At 48.3% G+C, this 22,869-nt stretch overlaps 1 protein-coding gene across 1 annotated transcript in view; it reads left to right on the top strand.

The window, feature by feature from the left end:
- The window catches only part of Alk (Anaplastic lymphoma kinase), a 209,341-nt gene that overhangs the window by 89,147 nt on the left and 97,325 nt on the right, over positions 1 to 22,869 (top strand). Inside the window, exons 6-10 of the mRNA XM_077682125.1 lie at positions 3,968 to 4,089; positions 5,370 to 5,640; positions 12,649 to 12,690; positions 15,300 to 15,359; positions 20,370 to 20,529. Of these exons, the coding sequence (XP_077538251.1) occupies positions 3,968 to 4,089; positions 5,370 to 5,640; positions 12,649 to 12,690; positions 15,300 to 15,359; positions 20,370 to 20,529 (655 nt within the window). The remainder of the gene's footprint in view (positions 1 to 3,967; positions 4,090 to 5,369; positions 5,641 to 12,648; positions 12,691 to 15,299; positions 15,360 to 20,369; positions 20,530 to 22,869) is intronic.

The raw sequence follows: 22,869 nt of genomic DNA, 5'->3' as shown, positions 1-22,869 counted from the left end.
CACTACGCTATCAACTTGTCCGAAAACGTACGTCTACAAATTGCGATCATTGGCTGCTAGAGTGGGGAGTACAAGTAAAAATAATTCAGATACTTCTCTACGCTCTTGCGGAAGAGTACCTCAGTAATGTCACGGGAACCTGCGCGAAACGCCGGCCGCACGACAACGAAAAGAACAAATAAGCGCGCAGTGATTATTTTTACTCACGGTAAGGTCGAAGTAGGTCACATGCTTGCACTTTGTCCGCCTATACTCGACACGAAAGGACATCGCTCAGCGCAGCACTCTAGCCTGTTAGCGCACGTGGGCGGGCCGAATTGATTGACCTTCAGTGCGCGGTGCTGTAAGGTGCCTGCGGGCGCTCTCCCGCTCCCTCCTGCGGATCAGGGGAGGAGGAGCGCATCCAGGCATCTCATTGAGAGAAGCCCAGGAGCAACGCAGGTGAGCGTTATCGGAGCAGTAACGCTGACGTGGCCGGCGCAGCTGCGAAGAGCCCTATTTCATTAGCGCGAGTGCAGGAGTGGTGTGGGGCCTGGACAACTGGATTCACGTGGCGGGTGGATGGGTGTTGTTGTTGGGTTAAGTTTTATTGGCTAGGACAGCCGTGATGGCGGGAGAAGGTGGGTGGTATTGAATGATGCAGCCAATGGCCGCCTTGGAGAGAGGATGATTGTGTCGCCGAGACTTGCAGTAAGTGCTCGAGGAATAAAAGAAGACAGGCGATGTTGATGGCTAGATCTGGTGCCGGAGTACGACGTACCGTTAGTTCTACGCCGGTTTTAATGGGAATTATGATGATGTAAAACATTTATTCAGTCACTATCAATCAATTTTTTTAACGCTTGCTAGGAGTCGGCCAGTATCCCGTAAGACCTGGCGGCTGACTGAGCTTGATTGATGATCTTCCGTGGAGCTTTTAGGTCTGAGCTGAGCATGAGATCCTCCCATGTGTCTATTGGTGGAAAGAAGAAAGAAGAAGACTTTATTTTCAGCAGACGTTGTTACAATCCCTGCTGAAGGGGCAGGAGCTAAAGGCATTGAGTGCCTGACGAGGGCTCCTGACCCTCTGGAGTGTGTGCCATCCTATATCTGTGGGCGCGCTTATATCATGCGGATCATACTTGCCAAGTTTCGCAATATTTGCATTTAGATTCAAATTGACCTGGGTAGAGTTTACTAAGCAGTAGCGGATTTAGGTAGATTCCAACCTGTAATTTGCACCAGATTGCCTCTCATTTTTTTTGCTAAGTTTGTGGTCGCGTCTGGCTGTTCTTTCTTTGTTAATGGGAAAATTTGCGTTTAGTGTGAGCGTGTTTCTGATCAAAGAATGCGGAAGCCCAGAGTGCACGATGTTTTTGTTGGGGGAGGGGGTAGTGGGGACCTTAAATGCCTGAATGTTATTAAGTGAGCAAGGGTGTGCAGGGGTACCCCCTGTTTTAACAGAATATGCGTGCCACGGCGAAAAATGCTCCACAGCGGCCGATCAGACAGAGAACATTAAACTATCCGGGGCCACACAAAAAAAAAAAACTTGAGAAAAGTATACAACAGCGTGAAAAAAGACGTGGACGAAGGAAACGGACAGGACGAGCGCTGTTCTGTTCTTGCTCAGCGCTCATCCGGTCCATTCCCTTCGTCCACGTCTTTTTTCGCGCTGTTGCCCAGAATGACGCCATGACAACTTGCCCAGCTCACCACTCTGTTACAGTATATACGGTTACGTTGGTGGCAGGATGTAGGCAAAAAACAAATAATTTCTTAGAACCGGCAAATAAAAATTAAGGAAATTGGTTACTCGGCAAAAAGTAGCGTTTTGTTTCCTGAAGTACGGTGTAGCTGCCAGAGAAGAAGCACTATCATAAACAGCAATGTGCTCGAAAAGTGAGATACTTGTATAGGTTGCGCCTGGGGTTTGAAAAAAAAAATTTACACTTTGAAAGGGAAGGCTGAGATATTCGTCCTGCTCGTAATGAATGAAAGGCAAACATAACGTAGTAAAGTTTGGTGGGAATGGACGCGCTTGTTTTCAAGCTTTTGCGATTACCAAAACGCAACTCTAGTAATTATAACGCCCCTTTCTTGAAGAAGGATGGTTAAAACGCGTAGCTTGGTCCGACACAAATGCAAGGTCCACAATCCAGCCAAAGTCCAAATCTACAACAACGCTGAGCTAACCTAACGGGATGTTATGATTTTTTATCTACTAGTTTACGCTTGGGTCATCGGCATGTGCTGATTCGGTTACCTCAGCGCTGTCGTTTATTTGGGTTCCCCATTGGTTAAGCGTGTGACATCATCAACATGCCATCTGTGCGTCCTTTAGAGGATGCTTTAATTATTGTAATCGTTCAACCTTAAACCACCAAACTGCATTCGTCTATCACAGAGGAACCCGTTATGCATGTAAAGATATCTCATTGTTTATGGGGAGTGCGATTGGTGTGCTCTTTGTGGATACCCATTGTGTAAAGTTGGCTTTGCAGCTTCGAGTTTTTTTCGAAGCCGCCACAAGTGAGAGATAAAAGGCTTCGCTTTAAAAAGCAAAGCTCGTAAGATGCAATGTTGGGGTCTTCGCAGACGGGGTTAACTGGCTTTGTCGTCAAGTAGCAAGGGCCTGCAGAAGGTTAGATACAAAAGGGATGAGCTGTTGAAATAGTCTAGGCAGACTTTTATTTTCGACCACACCAGTACAAGGAGAAATGTCTAAAAATCGTCGTTCTCATCACAGTAGAACCCCGAGGTTGTTTGCTTGGCGGTAGGAATATCTGCTACGGGGACGGTCCTGCTCCAATCATTCGAATGAAACATTCCTAAAACCAATGTTGCACAAGCCCTGAGTATACAAGTAAGAGCGGGAAGAACTAACTCTATTGCTATGACTAGTTGTAAACACCGATGGGACGTATTCTGGAAGAAACGTGCTCGCGATTTCGAATCACCTAAAGTAAAACATAATCTTGCATTGATGATCCGCAGCATATTACTAACTCACGTTTTTCTTAGTTGCGATATAACCCGTGGAACTGCACCTTTATGGCAATGCTTGTCAGCGCAAACCTCGGGCCTCCATTTAACGTTAGGATTTCAGAAAATTCGGTTAGTTTTACCTGTATTAACCGCCTCCTATAGGTTGTTTCACTGGCGAGGCACGCATACAGGCAACCAGGTGAGTGCGTCGTCACTAGTTACGTCAGGCGCCGCGGGATGGCGGTACTTGTCCGTGGTAAGCACAAGATGTGTGTTGGACCGTACAAACTGTACTCCACCGAACGCAAAGTAATGCCTCAACACCAATGTGAGTGCGATTAATAACATATCTGTTGACTCCGCCGTTGAGAATCGGGTTGAAACGTAGTAGATAAGGCACGCCAGCGTTTTTTTTTTGTTTGTTTCTGCAGCGTGTGGGTGCAGTAGCACAAACCGCGCCTTGTCCGTGGCCGTTTCCAGTGTTGCCAAGCGTAGAAATTGACAGCTATACTTTTCACTGAATACCATTTATACGTCCACATAAAGTGTTCATTAAAGCCAGTAACTAAAGCTCATTTATGTTGAAGTAAATGTATGGTGTGGTCCCTTTTCTCTAACGCATGACGCCCACCTGGCCTTACCTGGCCTTACCAGCCAGTCTTACGAACAATGCTGCTGTCCTCGCTTTCTTTACCATCAAAAATATGTTTCGAACAAGATAAAATGAGGAGGAGCCGAAAGCGAAAAGAAACGCAGGAACACTTTGCTACTCTACTTTTTAGGAAGAGGATTGAGGGGTTTGAAATGAGAGCAGGGCAAATGGAAGTGGACATCTTACTGGGGCTGATAGCGCTCTCATAGGACAGTAGTACTCAGGCCACAGAAGAAGAGGCTCCGGTCGTCTTGCGTGAAAATAGGTGTTCTGTACTAACTTGTGTCGTGGGATCGCTCCACCGTAGAATTGAGTTATGACGACCAATGCACTGCCTTGTCGTTTCAGGCCACTACGCCTGTGCCACGGGAAGAGCCTTCGGACACGCCGCCGTTTTGGAAAGCCCCGAGTTCCCGAAGCTTCCCTTTTACCACATGAACCACACGTCGGCGTACTTCAACTCCTGCCACGTAAGTGCCCGCACTCCGCATACGTCCACGATTTTGGGCTCCAAAAGCCGAAAGATGGAGGTTAAGTAAAAAGTTCTTCGAACGAAATGGGGAGGGAGATGGCGTACAGTGATTGATTGATTGATTGATTGATTGATTGATTGATTGATTGATTGATTGATTGATTGATTGATTGATTATTGATTGATAGTTGTGGTAATGTTTATCGCAATTTTTTTTCACCCGTTTCTGATTGTAGTCTTCCCGAATGCTTTCAACCTTTGAGATATGTTGCGGCACCTGCGCATGACGAATCTAAGCTTTCTCTAAAGGAACCCTTCACCTCGACGGCCCTTGCTCCTGTATATCCCACTCTCCGTCGGTTTGTTGCGTGCAGGGATCTAAGCTGTTTGTCAGTACAGTTTTCCCATGTCTCTAAACACTGGAATAGTAAAATAGTCTTTCCGGTGGCCCAGCCTCACCTTTCTCCGGTCCAGTTTTCTCCGCTGCACTGAAAAATGATTTACAGCCGTAAGGTCGTTAATTAGTTTATAACTAACACGCTTAGACCCTAGAAAAAAGAACTCAAGAAAACATAACATTCTTTTAGGATCTTTTGTCGCTTATAACACCCTTCACCCTAGTAAAGATACAATTGAAGTAAACGGTGTGCTAAAAACACGGCACAAAAACGCGCTGTTTTTTTTTTCTTCAAGCGGTATCACCAACTAGCCCAACAACATATTTTGCAATATTTGAAGCTGCTTTAAACAGATGTTTGATCGTTAACTGCACTCTTTCAAGGGGCGTTTTTCTTCGTTTTTGTTTTATAGGGTGTAAGGGTGTTGTTATACCATGGCCTCCGCTATCGGCTGCTGGCGGCACGCCGCCGGCAGCCGATCGCAGAGGCTATGGTTATGCACAAAAAGCGTGTAAATCATTTCACCGAGTACGGTGTATTGCGTCAATGTAACCGCATGGTTGTAACTCGTCCATTGCAGCGTTTTTCCACAAATCCCGTTCCCCTTTGCAACCTTGAACCCGGTGTTCAACTCTCTCTCTGTTTACCTCTGTTTCTATCTCTATCTCTGAATCTCTCTTTATCTCTATCTCTCTCTTCATCTATCTATCTATCTATCTATCTATCTATCTATCTATCTATCTATCTATCTATCTATCTATCTATCTATCTATCTCTTATACTCTGTCTCTATCTCTCTCTTTATCGCTCTCTCACTCTCACTCTCTCTCTCACCCTTCCGCTTGCGGCCCCCTCTCCCCCACTCCCTCCCCCACCGCAGGTGCGCTTCCACCACTACGCGGACCGCATGCTGCGGCCGTACGGGCTGACGCTGTACGCCGTGGAGCGGGATCCTCGGCACGCGAGCGGCCTCCGCCACGAGCTGTGGACGGCCTCCATCAAGGACGACGTCTCGTGGGTGCGCGTCGTGCGAGCGCTGCCGGCGCTCACGCACCCGTTCACGCTGCAGCTGGTCGCCCAGTCCACGCTGCGACGCTCCGGGTGCCTCGCCGTGGACGACCTCACGCTGGGACCGGAGTGCTTCGGCATAGGTGCGTTTTTCGGCTGATCCGATCTGCGCCTATATCTGCTACGACCACTCAAAGGGCAAAATACAATTTTTTTTTTCTAATAAAAGGACTCTGCAACACTTCCGATAAACGCTTTCACTCTTTCTTTCCCGACTGGAAGCGCTGCGAAACTATAGTTATCGCCGGCACGGAGCGGCACAGCGTGATTTGTTCATCACAGCAGATCACCTTCCGTTTATGGTTTGTTTTTCTGGCTTTCTTTTTAAAGTGGCTATCGAAAGCGCTTATTGCAGCAAGTGCAGGAAAGCCGGCCAATAGCCGCTGCGGTGCTTTAACGACATGATGAAGAACGTTAAGGAGACCCTGCAACACTATCGATAAGCGTTTTCACTCTTTCCTTCGCGTCTGCAACGACTGAGAAAGCAATAGTTATCGCCAGCACAGAGTGCCACTGCGTGATTTTCTCGTCGCACCAGATATGCTTTCCATTTCTGCTTTGTTTTGTGGCTTTTTTAAAAAGTTGCTATCGAAAGGCATTCATTGCTGCAACTGAAGGAAAACCGGCCAACAGCCGCTACAGGGCCTTAGTGACGTAATTCGAGCCGTCGAAGAACGTCAAGACCGGGAAAGAGAGAAAAAGTTTCCAAGTTATCCGATGGGTATAGAGCAGTAATTTTTGGCTGAGGTACTTTGCGACCCCCTAATCTAAGTACTGGGGGTGTTGGGTGACTACGTTCTGCACGCATGCATTTAAGGTATCGAAAAAAAATTTAAACATGTGTTACAGGGTTCCTTTAAGAAGACTGCGTATATGTCCCGATACCAGTTTTATCGTAAACTTAAAATCACTAGCGAGTTTTAGCTGACCGCTTTTCACGGTCCGCTCCACTCCGATAGCCAGCGGAAGCGCCATTGCGCATGCGTGGTGCGCCTGGCCGCGAACGGCATTGGCTCCTGTTTCGCTGAGCGTGCCGCCGGTACCGGAGCGGACCATGAAAACGGTCGGCTAGAACTCTATATTAAGAAAAATGGATGAAGCAGTGGCGACTTTCAAGCCACTTCTCGGTGGTTTCTCTGTGACGTCACGAGCGTGATGCCCGTCGGGACCTGGAATACCGCAGGGGGAAAAACGCAAGACGCAAGCGGCGGCGCGGTTTCAGCGGGAGTTTGGGGTCAACCAACAACCTGCAAACAGCTAGACTGGCCGCCCATCTTTACATAGTGGAATGAGACAATTTTTATTATTTGTTGCGTTTTTCTTGCGGTTAAAAAGCGTCTTTCTGGGCTGGAATGCATCTGAATTGTTCATCACAAGGCTAGCTCTATAAAATTGAACAAAAATTGCATTTTGTCTTTATGACCGCTTTATAAGCGCGCGACGAGTTATTTTTAAATGTGGTTGGATTATTGCAGCGCACCTACCCCCAAGCGTGGCGTCACAGATGCGGTGGCGCTGCTGTCAGTAACGACTGCCGTCAAAATAGCGATGGCAGTGAAGCTGTACCGAGTCCTGACGCTAGCGCGTAAGGTTTTTATCGATAAGGACTGAACATTGCCACGTTTCGTTTGTTAACATTAGCTCCACTCTGAAGACAAGGTGTTATATATCTACCAAGTTCCATATTGGACGTCATACTCATCAAGGTCGATAAGCTATGAATTGGTAAGATCGGAGTATTAATTAACTTTTAATTGCTTTATAAAGACATAAATGGGAGTCTATTAAAATTCGACGTCCAGTTTCATGATGGAAGTGCGCATAGAAGAAAACTACACTGTGATCAGAACGGCATAGAAATGTGTTCTTCGCACATCTTAATAATCTCGTTCTCGTTCTCAATTTAGAACTGCGGTTAATATAACGCTAATTACCAAAAAAAGCCGATGTTTTGACCAGAAAATACAGAAGTTTCATAATAATCGCTTTGTCTCATTTGCGGGCTTGCCAAGGCCAATCAGGAAATAATCCCTATCGAAATCATGCTACGCTTCGGAAAGCTCCCCCGTCTTAAGAAAGAGCTTACGACGGGCTTGGAAGGCGGCTTTAAACTCGTTCTTACTTCATTTTGCTGAATAAGCGTGCAGTTTCATTTCCCAGAAGAATATCGGCTTTTGCCTTTGCATTGGATCTTAATTGAGAATTTGAGCGTTTCGTTATGCCGCAACTGCTGGCAGCGCCTCTTCGATCAAACCAGCCCAGCTTAATATTTACATGGATTAAAGAAAATCGGTACGACATGGAGAAGTCGACGTCGGATATTTTAAAGGACCCTATAATCTTCAAATTTGATTGGATTATGCGATTACGTATAGGAACAATCCGCTCGGCAGCGGAACTTGTAGTCACCGAAAAAGGATTGACTCATTGCTCAAATATCATCACTTTGTTATATTTCCTATATTCTTAGACGTTACTAATTAGGGAGACTTCACTTCCTTAAGGTAAATAACAATATATATAACCTCATAAGCGGTATGCCCAGAACGTTTTACTTTTCAACGTCATAATCATTTCCGACACGAGAGCACTGCGAAGCTGGTGCTTATGAGAACAGCTAATGAAATCAAACGAATTTTCCAAACTCTGTTTTCTCTTATCACAGGCTTGCCCGGAGTGGGCGTGTTCGCCTTTGCGGCATACTAGAGCAGGAGTGTTTGTCTGGTGTATTCTAAAGCTCGTCCTAGTGAAGTTCGCCTTAACCGCCGCCCGGGGCACAATGCGACCCAGCGCGGTGCTTACATGCCCGCCCTCAGCTACTCCCAGGGGCGAATCCCACTGGGTGCCCGAAAACTTCCGGAGGGGTTGATTTCTTACGTGGTCAGGCGTGATTGGCTGGCGGGGCCATTTTTCGGGACATTTTCGCGCGCGCAACCAATCACGTAAGAACGCCCGAGAACAAGACCCCACCGCAAGTTTTCCGGAACCCAGAAGGACTTGCCCCCCAGACACACTTCTGTTTGAAGCCGATGCCTGTTGCCCTCATCGCACGTCACTTGACTCCGGAACCCGCCGATCTGAACCGACGAATGGCATTCGACAGCGTCTCGCAGTACTTAAGCGAAAAGATCATTGGCAGAGTGGGCTAGTGTCTGAAGCACTCGAATTCGGCTCATTTGCATTACGCCCCGGATATACCCGCTACATCCATGAACGGTTCGACTAATTTGTGATGTATCTCTCCAAACCATCGTGCAGTCCAAGCACGGCTAGAATCGTCGAGAACACAAAAAGACCGCCGAGTATCTCCCCGCAGCAGCTGCTACCGGTGAAGAAGGCTTTTGCGAATACCCCAAGCCGCATTGTTAGGCTTCAATAAGCGGCATGCTGTGTGCTCCCAATAGCAAGGCTAGTCATCCCGAAACGGGACCATTTCTGTAGACGTCTTGTGTTCGGAACCCGGCAGCCTTCGACCCCTATTAGACTTGTGTTAGAAACTGTTGAACTCTTGAAGCAGTGCCACTTTATAAATCTATGGCGTAGACAAAGGAAACAAGAGATCAACCAGAAGCGAAACCGACACTAAACCTAATTTAAGCAGTGGAAACTTGCTTGGTAACAGCGCAAATAAAACAGGACACAAAAGGAAGAAGGAACGGACACAGCGCTGTGTCCGTTCCTTCTTTCTTTTGTGTCCTGTTTTATTTGCGCTGTTACCAAGCAAGACAATGTACCAACTCGCCCAGTCGTCTGTTTTGGCTGTAGTGGAAACTTACTGTGGCGACGTTAATGGGCAATATGTATTCGTCTGGCTTCCAGTGTGACGAAAAAAAATTTCACCATCTTCCCGTAGGGGAACCCTGAGTTGTATGCGAATCAGCCATGGGGTCGACTCAAGTTTCCATTAGTTCAGCTGCGCGAGCCCTCGTTGCATCAGTAGCAGCTTCTTGGCAGCGTTGACGTTTCCTTTCGGCTTCGCGAGCCCGAAGTTCGGGATAGGCCTGTTGCCGCTGCCGTTTCGTGGCAGCGGCTCGAGCCCTCTCCTCCGCGGCGCTGTCCGCGGCGCTGACACTGGCGTTGACGCTGACTCACCGCGGCGTTGCGGGAAGAGAATCAGGGGAGCGGAACGAGTCATTCATACCGCGGAGCTACAGTGGCGCCCCCAGCGGAGTATGCAGCGGCTACCGCAGGTGTTGCCATTCGTTGCGCAATCACGGAGAGGAGAGGAGCTTCGGAGAGGAGAGGAGAAATGCCGGAGAGGAGAGGAGGAATGCCTCGCATACTACTCAGGGTTCCCCAAAGGGAAGATGACGACGGTGGTTGAACGCGAAGCTATCTCGTGATGGATTCTTTGGTTGGCCAATCCCTAGGGGCATCCTGCCACAATCATCATCAACGGTGCCTGGCAGGCATGCGCAGTGGGGGTGTGGACGCTGCACGGCGGAGGGAGGGACATAGCCCCGACCATAAGATGCTCCGCATCTAAAAGTTGATCGAGTGGCATTTGGTTTTAAAGCAAAGCTTTACTACTTTCGTCCAGCGATGTCGCTGTGGATGCGCCAGTTCGCCTTTTGACCGCAGACACACCCCCTGCGACACACACCTTGAAGCGCATCGCGCGATTCGCCGGGCCCACGATCGGCGCTACGCACAACGCCCCGTTTTCAGTCGTTCTGCTCAAATAGCGGCGGCGGCAGCTACGGGAGCGGCTGCTCAGCTGGTCGGTAGCCGACCAACCCCGCAGCCTCTTACGCATGCGGCGCTGGGTCGTCTCACGCTACTTGACTGTCTTTCGCCGCGTTCTCCGAGATAGAGGAACGTCGCGTTCGCCGTGAACGAAAGCGAGGCCGGGCCTCCTTCTGTGACCGTTTCACGGGACCAAACGGCTTTGAGCTGCAGTGGTCGGGCGTTCAGCTACATGAAAGGTTAACGAAGCGAAACCAAGACAACCCGCCAAGCTTTTGCTTTGCATAGCCAAGGTCATAGCTGAGCTAAGACGCAGCCATTTTTCGGAGTCCAGTCGGAGGCCGCATGGGCAAGCTAAATCAAGTTGCAAACGATAAGCAAGGTATACTTAAGCAAGAAAGGGATGACTGATGTCATTACGGATCGGAAAGATGGGTGTGGCGCTGACGAGTGGCCTATGAGGAAGTTTAGAAAGCTCTGCTAACTTGTTTGCTTCTAGATTTGCTTGTTGCGATCGATCGGCAAACCTTCAAAGACGCAAATCGAAACGAAGAAGTACAAATCCTCGCCACGATGTTTCGCGAACTAAGTAAACGCATCTACGAAATATCTAAATGCATGCCGATTCATGGTTTATGAGCTGAAAGTACGCGGCTGTACTTCTTTATGATCGATGCGTGTGCTGTCTCATCTAGAAGCGTTCCTTTTTCGTGATTTTGAAGTAGCCGTTATGACGCAATAGAAGCCCGGTTTCACGCATGCGCACTGTGGGTCCAAAGGTCTTATCAGGGCTTTTTGGTCGATCAACCGGTCTACGGGGAAATGCATTCGTTTTTTTTACAAAAAGCCGCCGGTTCCATTAAGCTGGCTTTCGCTTGAAAAGGGTGCGTAGAGTGCAAGCATTCGCCGCTGCACTGGAAGCATTTTCTCCAAGGGCCGCTACCCAAGCAACACCTACGCATGCTTGTGACTCCGCGCTTTAAAGAAGAATTGCAAGCATACGCACATTCCTGAGAAATAACCTTACAATGAGCTGCAAGAAGGACATCCAGGAGACGCTCTTTTCCTTTTCTGGAATTCGGGAATTAAATTTCCTGCAAAGTCCTCAGCATGAAAAGCGGATTGAGAAAGGGAACAAGATACCGTCGCAGCCAGGATTCCCCAACACAGACCAATGGCAAACCTCGAGCGTGAAATGTGAAACCCGGGTGAGGGCATCGCCTCCTCTACTAGTTAAAGGAGGTGATGGTCAGGGACCCCTCTCACCGATTCTTTGTAACCACGTTTTGGTGCCAGGTGTGCCCGTGAAAAATCCTCCTGGGCCATCTTCACTAACGTGAAACCTGGGAAGGGGAGAATCATGGAGTGTATAAGTGTATTCTTGGCGCCTTGGCGTTTTCGCGAACGTAGATTAAACCGTTCGGAGGTAGAGATATGCAGCTTTGCAGTAAAAGTATCTTGTCTCTGAAGCAGGAAGCTGTCTAGCGCGAGGCGCGAACGAGTTTCCTGGTGTTTTAGTACCGCGACTACATGAGATGACGATTACGACAAGAAACGCCAACAGCCCCAGCCCCTAAGGAGCTTCGCCCCTTTAAAAAATACGGCATTGCAACCACGTAAAAAGTGCATTTTGCAGAATTTTTTATACGCGAGGATATTTAGTTCAGCAATGAACAGCCAGCCGTGTCAGTTATTCTAACAATGTTAAGCTACTCGGTAATGCAGTAACTATCGCAGCAATATTATTGCAACATTATCGCAACAATAACAAACGATGCCATTGTTTCCCAGTTCCACTGGCTGCCGAAAGATCGCAGGCACACGCGCAATTCCCGACAATAAAGAGCAAATCAAGATCTTGTTTATTGATGCATGGACCCCACGGTGAGAAGTTTCAAAACGCCGTATTTTGGTACTCTGTCGCTTTATACAGATATTTCGCGTGCGTATCACAGCGCATTGCATAGGTTTTCTTTTAGTGCACCGTAGTTACCCAGTAACGCGAAATCGATCTTACCGAGTGGACGTAGTTTGGTTGAGAATATCGGAAGCATTTGCAACAATAATGAGATTTATGTGCTTTCGATACCAGGCCATACTTCAAGTCACCCTGTACGGGCGAGTGGATGACGTTACCAATCATTCTAGTCGTTTCTATACCTCCTTCCTCTCGTTCAGGGGTTCGTAACAAATATGGTTGCAGTTGTAACTCGGGAAAACGAGATTAAATACTGGGAAACCACCTGCATCGGGAATTTAAAAACTGTTAGTTCTGTTCTAGCACATGAGACGTTCACTAAAAATACTGGGAAACCACCTGCATCGGGAATTTAAAAACTGTTAGTTCTGTTCTAGCACATGAGACGTTCACTAATTTTCTTTCACGTTTGGTTTATCGCCTTCAGGTGTTCCAGAAAATGAGACAAGGGAATACCCGACAAGCAACGGTAAGTACCCAATTGGGCCGCGTTCCCAACTGGAAGAATTAGTGGATCATGCTTTGTATGATTATTGGGTACGGAAATACGTGTGCGTGCGTGCGCGCGCGGGTGTGTGTGTGTGTGCGTGTGCGTGCGTGTGTGCATGTATGCGTGCGTGTGCGTGCATGCATGTGTGCGTGTGTGCGTGCGTACATGTGTGTGTACGCGCGCGTGTGTGTGTGTTTGTTCGTTCGTTTATAACACTCTTACAGCCTAGCAAAAACACAAGGATGCACTCTTTTAAAGGATGTTTTATCGTAAATTAACCCTTGAAAGGGCGCTTTTCTTCATTTTTTGATAGGGTGTAAGGGTGATAATTATAGACGAAAGGGTGCCGGGCATTATTTAACAGTGTAGGTGTAACAGGAAGGGCTGCGATTGTGCCTATATCGGTACAGAATGTCGCGAGGGATAGGAGAGGAGTTTTTCTGTACTGAGGGTTGTTTTGTTCCTGGCATAGCTATCCGTACTTAACATTATTGTGGCGCACCAATTGGCCCAAATCGACGCCCTAAATCGGCAAACACAGTATCACGCTGCAAAATAATTTTTGTCTGTAGCTAACACCCATACACCCTATAAAAACAAAGAAAACACCTATTGCAAGTGTGTAATTAACGATAAAACACCCATTAGAAGGGTGTATTCGTGTTCTTGCTGGGTGTAAAAGTTTTTTAAGCGACAAAACACTCTAATGGTTGTTTTCCTTTGTTTTTAATACCACAGTGTAAGGGTGCGTAAGGGTGTGTAAGGGTGCAGCGATTTACGCCCTTGAAGGGACACTGAAGGAAACCAGCAAATTGGGCTCAGACGAAAGTTCTACTGCCCCGAAACACTGTCGGAGTTTATTCGGCGGCGAAATATCCTTAAATTGCCAAGAAATTGCAGATTGAAAACTGCATTTCATTCCTCGCACCATTTAGTGATGTTTTGCGTGACGTCAATGGTTGCCGGTAGCGAGCGAGACAGCGGTGTGGGCTAGCAGGAAAACTAAAACCTACCGAGCGAACCATCGCGGCCGCAGGAGCAACTGGGCGCTCACTCGGCGCATACGACAAAACAACTTGCTCGCCCACACTTCCGTTACCTTCCACTCTCTATGCGTCAATACTGGTGCCGCACGGGACGTGAGGTGGGGGTTAAACAATGTGAATGTGCCGCGGAGCCTTTTACTTTTCCTACAAAACGTATAGCGGACAGTGCGACCGCAGTGCGGATGACGACAGGAGCGCTCTTTTGATTTGCATTCTCGTAATGGATACTCGGCTTTGAGTCGCTTTGATGCACTCGGCATAGCAGTTACAACTTGTAACAGCGTGCAACGCTTAATTTGTGCGGCCACCTACGTCAGCACCGCGACGGGAGGTTTAGTAGAACGTTTCGTCAGTTGTCCGTCGCGATATGGTAACGCTTATTACGGCATCTGTGGCATGTTTTGCGAAGCGAGTTGCCTATTAGCCCATCTGCCAGAAGTGCGCCTAGAGCTTTTACGAGCGCCCAAAACTCTGCTAACAAACGCCTTGGAGCCAGTATGGAATGAAAAAAAAAAACCACAGCCTGATAGAAATAGCATTTTTGCCTACGCACCGCAGTGGAAGCACACCAGCACACAATGCCCTGAATCGAAAGACCCGCTTTGGTGCCCAAATTTTATTAAACTTCAAGACATTCAATAAATAGTTTCGAACAAACACATCGTCACAGCATGTACTTCGAGGCCGAAGCACAAAATGAACAAGCGATCGATTGCCTCTTGTTCGTCGTAAGGCTAGCACCCGCGTGTTGCGATTTACGGGGGCGCACAAGTGACTTCCCTCCGGTGCAAGTCGAGGAGGTTTTGAAAAAAAAATCGCCCGCACACTTCATGCCCGGTGCGGGTTGAATCGTCGGTAGTGATAATTCCAACATAGTTAGCACACTCCATTCTCAGGAGCACTCCGTCGCATTTCATCGCTAAGCGAACGCGAACACAACACACACAGCTTCCGCCGCCGTCCTGGGTGCAAAATTCGTTCGGGCGAGGGAGCAAAACACTTGCTCTATCAGACACAAATTACTGTCCACAGAAGAAGGGAACAGTGGAAGGCCGACGCGCTACTTGCCGCCACGTTGTAAAAGAGGAGATATGAACAGGCATGTGACTATACGTCAAACCTGCAATAACCATCGCAATCGCCACTGGCGCCGCGGCTTCGCAGCTTGCGAATGTCGGCACGGCTTGAATTACACCTGCACATTTATAATTGTTAATGACTCGAGAAAGTTAACGTGCAAAGAAAGGCTTTATTTGTTTCTGTGAGAGCTTGTGTGCGCGGCTCTCGTTCTGTTCGTCACGTGACTCTTGACACATCCGCTCAGCCTCCCTTTACGTCATCTCTGCTGGGCGACTGATATAGTCCCACTTTTTGATCATTCACGCGATTATTTTCAAGGTACTGCCCCAGGGAGTGGTATATGCGTTTCCAGGGGATGTTAATATATCTATTTAGACCAACTTCAGTTTTGACTTCAGGGTCCCTTTAAGGGTGTAAATAATTTTACAGTGCAGTCTTACCAGCTGCTTTTCCCTTTTACAGATAGTGCCATCCTGGAAGCGCCGATCCCGGAGAAGATCTATGAAGGAAATATTACCAAAAGTAAGTGCAATGCCGCGGTGAGAACGTGCTTTAGCAATCGCTATAATAAGAATCTAAAGAACCCGAAGAAAAGTGCAAAAGCACCTATAGCGAGGCGCAAACGGCTGCCGTACGTGGGTGCAGCATGAAGTATGCGAATTCTAGGCTTCCGAAAAAACAAGCCTTGCAAGGTAATTTTCTTTTCACGTAAGAGCACTCTCCTGGTCGATTACGGAGAAGCAGCTGCCGTGGGCATAAATTTCAAAAAAAAAGATAACGAGAGGGCTGAAACTAGCTAACTCGCCTGAAAAAAAAACAAAAAAAAACAAGAAAAATGGTGGCGCATTTAGGCCTAAGCGGCTCTCACGAGCTTGGCATAACAAGATTTCTACGATTAACTTTCGAGCCATCATTCCTTTTTTTTTTTTCTTAATCTAAATGAAATTATTTTTCCCATGCACGACGTCGGTCCAGCAGCGTTGCGTTTCGAACTCTTTTTTTTTTTGTTTAAGCTCTTTCCACAGGCTTTTTCTTTTCCTTTACTTTCACATTCCATGCACTCCGTTTCCCATTTTCCGAAACCGCGTTATCCTCATTTGCATTCACTTCTAAGGCCATTAGTGAGTACATTTTGAGTCTCTTTTTGCTTGCCCGCTCGTCTCGCTTTCGTTTATTTCGTAATCTCCGGGTCGAGAGAGGGAGGTAACGACTCACAGGGGCCTATTTAGAGGGCCTCGCGCGCGTGTACGTGCTTGAGCGGTGCTTGCCCGTGTACACGTGTGTTCGCAAGCCTCTGCGCACCCCGAGTATGTCCCGTGCGTGCGCGAATGGCGCCCACATACGATCTGGCGTAGCAGTTTACCGCCAGATTTAGCTGCTTTTTCTATTGACAAGAGCATTTCGGCGTCGTTAGATGCTGTTTTTGCGCGTCGCTTTTATGATGCCACTGTGGCTGAGAATGGCTCTTGTTTTTCTTCAGTGAAACTCCTCTGTAAGAATTTTATTCTCCGCAGCTCTAAACCGATGGCGATTATTCACTTTCCCTCTGTTCGCGGCGGTGGCGGCCGCACTGATTTGTGGAGAGTGGTTGTTCGTAACGTGTTCAATATATTCCCTTGCGTGTGAAGCAGCCGGTAAAGCTATGCTTTGCTGTTCATCGCCATTACAATTAAATGATACATGCCTCTCCCACGAAATCAATGCGTACACGCTAATAAGTAATTAGCTGGTCGAATGTGCCGGTCAGGTGATTTTAGTCAGTTTGTTCTAGAAAAACGAGTGCCTCTTTCTGAGTCAGCACGCTGAATTGGCGAAACTTGAAAAGAAGAAAGAAAAGAAAGAAAAACCAGTAAGCGCGTTGTTGGCTGCAGTCATTAGAAGGTTAGTGAATGTGACTATCCAACTTCGCGGTATTTGTTACATTTTTAGCTCCCCGTGCTGGAACACGGGCGCAAGCGGAATAGGTGCCGTAAAAATAAGCTCCTGAAACGACTTCGTCCTGTCTCCCGTATGAAGCCTACTTTCGCCTCTTTGCGCCGGTACGGAAGGCCGTCGCAAATGAAATTCGCTCCCTGCCCGAACTTTGCCCGCGCTCCCTATGGCCGGTTTTTCGTCCGGAACAGCCTTCCGTACCGGCCACCCGGAAGGGGTCGGAGAGAGAAGATACAGGAGTAACCGGTTTCGAGAGCGAGGGAACTTCTCTGTTGCGGTCCGTCTTTGCAGGACGCTGTGAGGAAACGACGGGTGCACACTGTAAAATGATTTACATCCTTTCTGTCCGTAACTAACACCCCTACACCCTATAAAAAATTACGCCATCTTCCCGTAGGGGAACCCTGAGTAGTATGCGAAGCAGCCATGGGGTCGACTGAAGTTCCCATTAGTTTTCAGTTCGTCGTTTCCGTTGACGTTCACCTTCGCGTGCCTTCGTTGTATCAGTAGCTTCTTGGCGTAGTTTGAATGAGTGAAGGACATAAGGCGCGTTCGTAGCACATGCTCCAGTCGCGGTTTGTAGCGCAGTGGGAAGAGCGCCACGTACCTCCCGTTGCTGCCAGAGAGTCGTGGGATCAAAACCGGGCGCCGCCTAACTATTTCTTTTTATACTGGACTGCGCTGACTTCAGCCGAAACGCTGACGGAGCTGAAGAGACGCGCATGCGCAGTAGAGTGCGGACGGCGGACAAGGGAGGGAGGGACACAGCCCCGAGCATGAGATGCTCCGCATCTAATACAACGGAAAGTGCCCTTCCAAAGGGTGTAATTCGTGTCTTGAGAACATGAAGCCTTTCATGTCTTGAGAACCTCGCTGATAGTCGCTTGATAGTGAGCACGTAGACATGTGGTGTTACACTGCGTACAGTAACTTCTCCGTACCCACCGAAACCTTTGAGCAACTGAAGTAAAACAATGCACCAAATATACTAGCTTTGCTACCCAGAGTGACGCGCATTTTATTCTGTTCCGGTCTGGATATTTTTACGCCGACCACAACACGGCGGAGAAGTCTTGTTTTCACGGCGCCATTTGCACAGAGATTGCTGCTGTGTTGCGAACCAGTTGTGCAACTCAGTGGTATACATAAACACTTGTCGGAATCGCTGCCGGTCGAAGATGTTGTGACATCATGATCAGTCTGGACGAGTTCGCTTGACTGCTTCTGCCAAATCTATCCATGAGGGTGACAGGTATTTGCCTTTGACTTAGAAGTGGCAGCCTTCGCTTCGAAAATCCGATGAGCAATTGTGGCACATCGGGTTGTTGCATTTTAGATGCAGAGCATCTGATTCACTCGCCTTGTCCCTCCGGCGTCGTCGTCGTCGGCGTTGTCCGCCCCTCCCCCATTCTCCTCGCCGCGCCAGCTGCGCTATCCCCCGCTCACCCCCTCTCCTCTCCGATAGCGAACACTCTCTCGCGAGGGGCATTGGATTGGATTCGATTGGATTGGATTGGATTGGCTTGGCTTGGCTTGGATTGGATTGGACTAAAGTGGATTGTGTTGGATTGTGTTGCGTCATAGCCGCGGCACGTTGCGTCATAGCCGCGGCAGACGCGCTGGGGCCGGCGCATGTGCAGTACTCTCTCTTCCGCGGTTTCCTCTCCTTCGGGCGCGCTGCGCATATAACCGGTGTGCCGTTCTCCGGCGAAGCAACATCCACGCTTGGCTCAAACACCTAGAGTCCACGCCGCTTTACAAGTACGCCAACGTCGTCATCGACTGGGACCGGCTTACGCAGTCCCCTCAACGTTATGCGCGCTATAAAACGCGGTCCCTTCGCCGCTCCGCCTATGCGTCGCATCTACACAGGGGTTCCCGCGAGGAGAGGTGGGAGTTTTTTTAGTAGCTGTTACATCATACGCCTAGAGAAAGGCGAAATCACGTGTTGATAATAAAAGGCATTCGTCATTCAGGCATTGTTCGTGCCACCTGAAATCTTTTTCCATGGGGACCACTTTGACGCGGCACACAGACCCTGTAGGGCGGAGGGAAGGTGTACGTTATCCTCACACAGACAAAGGTGACCACAGCTAGCCGCAAACGTCTCTGAGTCAGGAAAAAAATTGCAGGAGAGTGCGAGACATTTGGCTCAATATGTCTTACCTGTTACGCTTAGCGGTGTGCCTATATTTCTGCACCAGGCTTGAACCTGTACTCAAAGGCAACAGTGAATGACAACGCTTCGTTGTCATTCCGTCGCTGAAATTATAAGTGACGCTAGGCAGGCGGTGCCCGGCCCGCGAGCATAGAGTTTCATACTGATAGAAACTAGAGGGAAATCTGGCGCCACCGTCTAGGGGAGCCGCTCTTCGGCGAGCGTTCCGCCATGTACCGGGCAGGCACGTTCCACTTGTCCTTGGCACGGCTTATGACAGGCTGAAAAGTTGGCTCTGACTGCAAAAGTGCAACAAGAAGGTTCATCAAATTTGTTTTGTTATTAAGTGCAATGCACTTCTTAAGCGACCCTGAACCTGCGTCCACCGGCGATGTCCGCGCACGTGGAGATGGGCGCGCGCAGCCTGGCCGCTGACATGACACATACCCACGTGGGGGATTGGCCAGGAATCTCCTCGTCTTCCTTGGCAACGGGGGGAGATGGGCGCGCGCTGCCTGGCCGCTGACATGGCACATACCCACGTGGGGGATTGGCCAAGAATCGGGCGTGAGAAGGGCTCATGCACCTGCTTAAAGGAGTACTAACACGAAATTTCAAAGCTGAGATCCGCTCTAGCAATCAAGTACAACGACAGCACAAATAGGTGTCTGTGAATAAATGCATCTTTCTTTCTTTGTAGTTGTGTGTGTGTGTGTGATCTCTCTTTCGCGAACATTACCGAACCGCGCAAATTCAACTCGTGCATTCGCACTTTCACATTCTTCCCCTCGGGGAAATGCGGGGAATTTTTATAAAATTGAACCTCCAGAAAGATTTATCTGTCAATGATTGTGTAGAAGCTTTATTCACGATTAACAAGAAAAAAATGTTACCATTTTTGTTGATTTTGGCTTCGAGACAAAAAAGAAGCCATATGGCTAGCTAAGCCTAGTAGACGAGGAACGTTGCTAGCGGCAGTGGCGCTGCCCACGGCGGCCCGTGACTGCAGCGACAGATTTCCCTCTAGTAAATATTAGTATGAAACTCTATGCCCGCGAGCCTTTGAAGCCGGGTCATAGCGGCCCATAGCCGAAGCCATAATGGATTGTTTCCAATTTTCCCTTTAGACGGCTTCGTTTCTGTCTTCGAGGACAGCCCGCCATGTTAATATTTAGTATAGTTTTCTTGCGGTTAAGATCATTTTCTTTCATTTTTAGATGGCGTAATGTTTCTAATATTACGGGAATATTATTTACGAAACTGCGACTTGCCTTTCTCAACATGTCTGCTACGAGGTTGTCGTCTGCGTGGGTGTTGCGTCCGTGACCGCTGCGCCGTTCCATTTCTTATTGCTTTACGCGTCGGATTAGGCTGCTTCGTAAGCTGTGTACCAAGCTGTCCTTAAATTGGAACGCAGCCTAAGTTGTCGCGCATGCGCGCAGGCTACGGCTTCAGCTCGTGCGGCGTGCGGGGCCGGTTGGGGCCGACGCCCGCGGACTGCGCCGCCTGGTACGCCAACAGCAGCACCCGGGTGGCCGTGCTCACCAAGAAGCAGCAGGCGGGCGTCCAAGTCTGGACCGTACCGGACTCCGGCCTGTACACGTGAGTTGACCATCCTTCTCGGCCGCTTTGACATGGTAGCGCATGTACACCCTGCTGAAACATTCCGTATATATGGAATTATGGGAATTCGGAATTGCTACCGAGCCTTACACAGCGCCGTAATAAGAAACGCTATATATTTTGAGACGCACGAATGAATTTGGCATGCGCAGTTAGAAAAATTGGACCCAGGTTTTCCCCCTATACGGATGAGATAAACGCCAAATCATGCTCTGTGTATATAAATTACGTACACAAAAAGTGCACGGAAAACATGCGGTATATATAAGAACTATGATCTTACGTTGTAGTAAGGACACAGAGAGAGAGAGAGAGAGAGAGAGAGAGAGAGAGAGAGAGAGAGAGAGAGAGAGAGAGAGAGAGAGAGAGAGAGAGAGAGAGAGAGATAGTCAAACGTACCTGTATGGAGAAAGTTATTTATATTATTTTCAAATAATATGTGGCTCAATGACTCATCGGCGCGTCCACTCCATAAAAATTCCGTATTCCCATCAATCCGTACATGCAGCACAACGCTAATGAAAGGCCAGGGCTACAAAGGTGAAAATTCTGCGCCATTTTACATGGACATATCCAATAGCTCCTGGAAGAAATATCTATAAGGAACACTTGGAGCACAACAACAAACAAGCTGCGTTTACACTGCTGAGGTAGAAGCACAACAAAGCCGGTCTCTGCCGCTTCGACGCCATGTAAATGGGATGCCCTCACTTACCGTTGCGCTATCTCGCTGCGATGCGCTTCTGTCCCAGCGATGTAAACACGGCTGCATACCAGTTTCAATGCGTTAATGTCACCGCCGTATCAGATAGCTTTGCAATACCTGGCACTGTTTATCATAAAAGCCATTACAGCATGGCCAACACGAGCGTTTCCTTGAATCAATGTAATGGGGCCCATGCTTGTCTGAAGACCACCGAATAAAGCCCGCGATGGATAATGCTCGAATAATGGCCGTGCAATAGAAGCTAGACTCTCGGCGGCCATTCTCTGAGGACAGAAATCGTGGGCCACTGTCGTTCTCAGTCGTCTGCGCACAAAGCGACAAAAGCGCTCATGTGCTACGACGGACGTGTATAGAGAAAACTCTAGTACAGACGACTGTACACTCCGGAGACACTCGCTGAGCTCAATCATCTATAGTGTCCTGACAATGGGCACACGATTCTTTCCGCCCTCTTCTTACCTTTCCCCTTTTTCTGTTTTCCTCTTTTTCCCAATTTCCCCCCTTTTTCACGTGTAGAATAGCCATCTAGGCCACAGCCCGGTTAATATTCCTGCCTTTCTTTTGCCTTTTTTCCCCTTAGGTCCTTGGTAAATAAAAATGAACTGCTTAATACCACCTGCAAAGCAGCATGTAATATTACGGGGAAGGATGTTGCTGAATAAATTACTTACATTGAATTTACGGAAGTAAAAGTAGGACCATCATTGGTATCGACCTGGCTATTCGGAGATTCGTGGTGTTAGGGACGTCAGAAAGTGATAATTGACAGCCACTCTGGGGGACTGGCGAGAAAGGTTTTAACAACAAGGGAAAAAAACGATGCGAAGATGATGGCTAGCTTAAAGGAGTAGTGACGCAAAATTTCAAAGCTTAGATAACTATGTAAAATGCTTCCTTTTTATCCGGAGATATCTCTCAGCAAGTTTCAACAGTAACCGTTCAGTATAACATATTTTAAATTCATTTTATTTTTTGCCCGCACGAGAAAGCCCAGATCGGGCCGACACGACATCATCTGCTCCTTGCCCCAAACAGCCGACGTTTGGAAAATGAAGCTGTGAGGAAAATGACGAAAAATGAGGAAAAAGAAGCTGTGTGTGGTGCTAACCGGTGCGGGTTCGTTAATCGTCGACATCTTGAAAATACATCGTTTTGCCATCACTCATGGTTGGCCTCATCTATGTCCTGCCCCTGCGTAACGTTACATTCCTGAGATCTAACAACCGGTGGACCAACAGGGAAACAGACTGGCTGTGCAATACGGAACGACAAGTGGGAGAAGACCATACACTCGATGCAAGAAGAAAGAGAGTAAACTTTATTCAGTTTGCCAGCTGTCTCGCTTAGTCGTCGGCCGTGAGCCGTTGGGCTCTGGCAGCGTCCTCAGCCAGCTGGATGGCCCAGAGTTGATCTTCCGGGCTGTAGCTGAGCAGCACGGTCTCCCTCTGCTCACTGTTAATGATTGTGCGGCCATTTGTGATCGCCTGCGGACATTGCCATAACATGGGCGCCAGGTCCGCTCGTTGCTGACATCTATGACACTCGGGGGTGTAGCGCCCTGGGTAGCAATAGCTATACACAAGTGGGTTTGG

This window comes from Haemaphysalis longicornis, unplaced genomic scaffold (genome assembly GCF_048455015.1).
Source record: "Haemaphysalis longicornis isolate Haplotype H1 unplaced genomic scaffold, Haemaphysalis longicornis Haplotype H1 scaffold_8, whole genome shotgun sequence".
In the NCBI taxonomy this organism is placed as follows: Eukaryota; Metazoa; Arthropoda; class Arachnida; order Ixodida; family Ixodidae; genus Haemaphysalis; species Haemaphysalis longicornis.
This window is presented reverse-complemented; position numbering and strand designations above follow the sequence as displayed.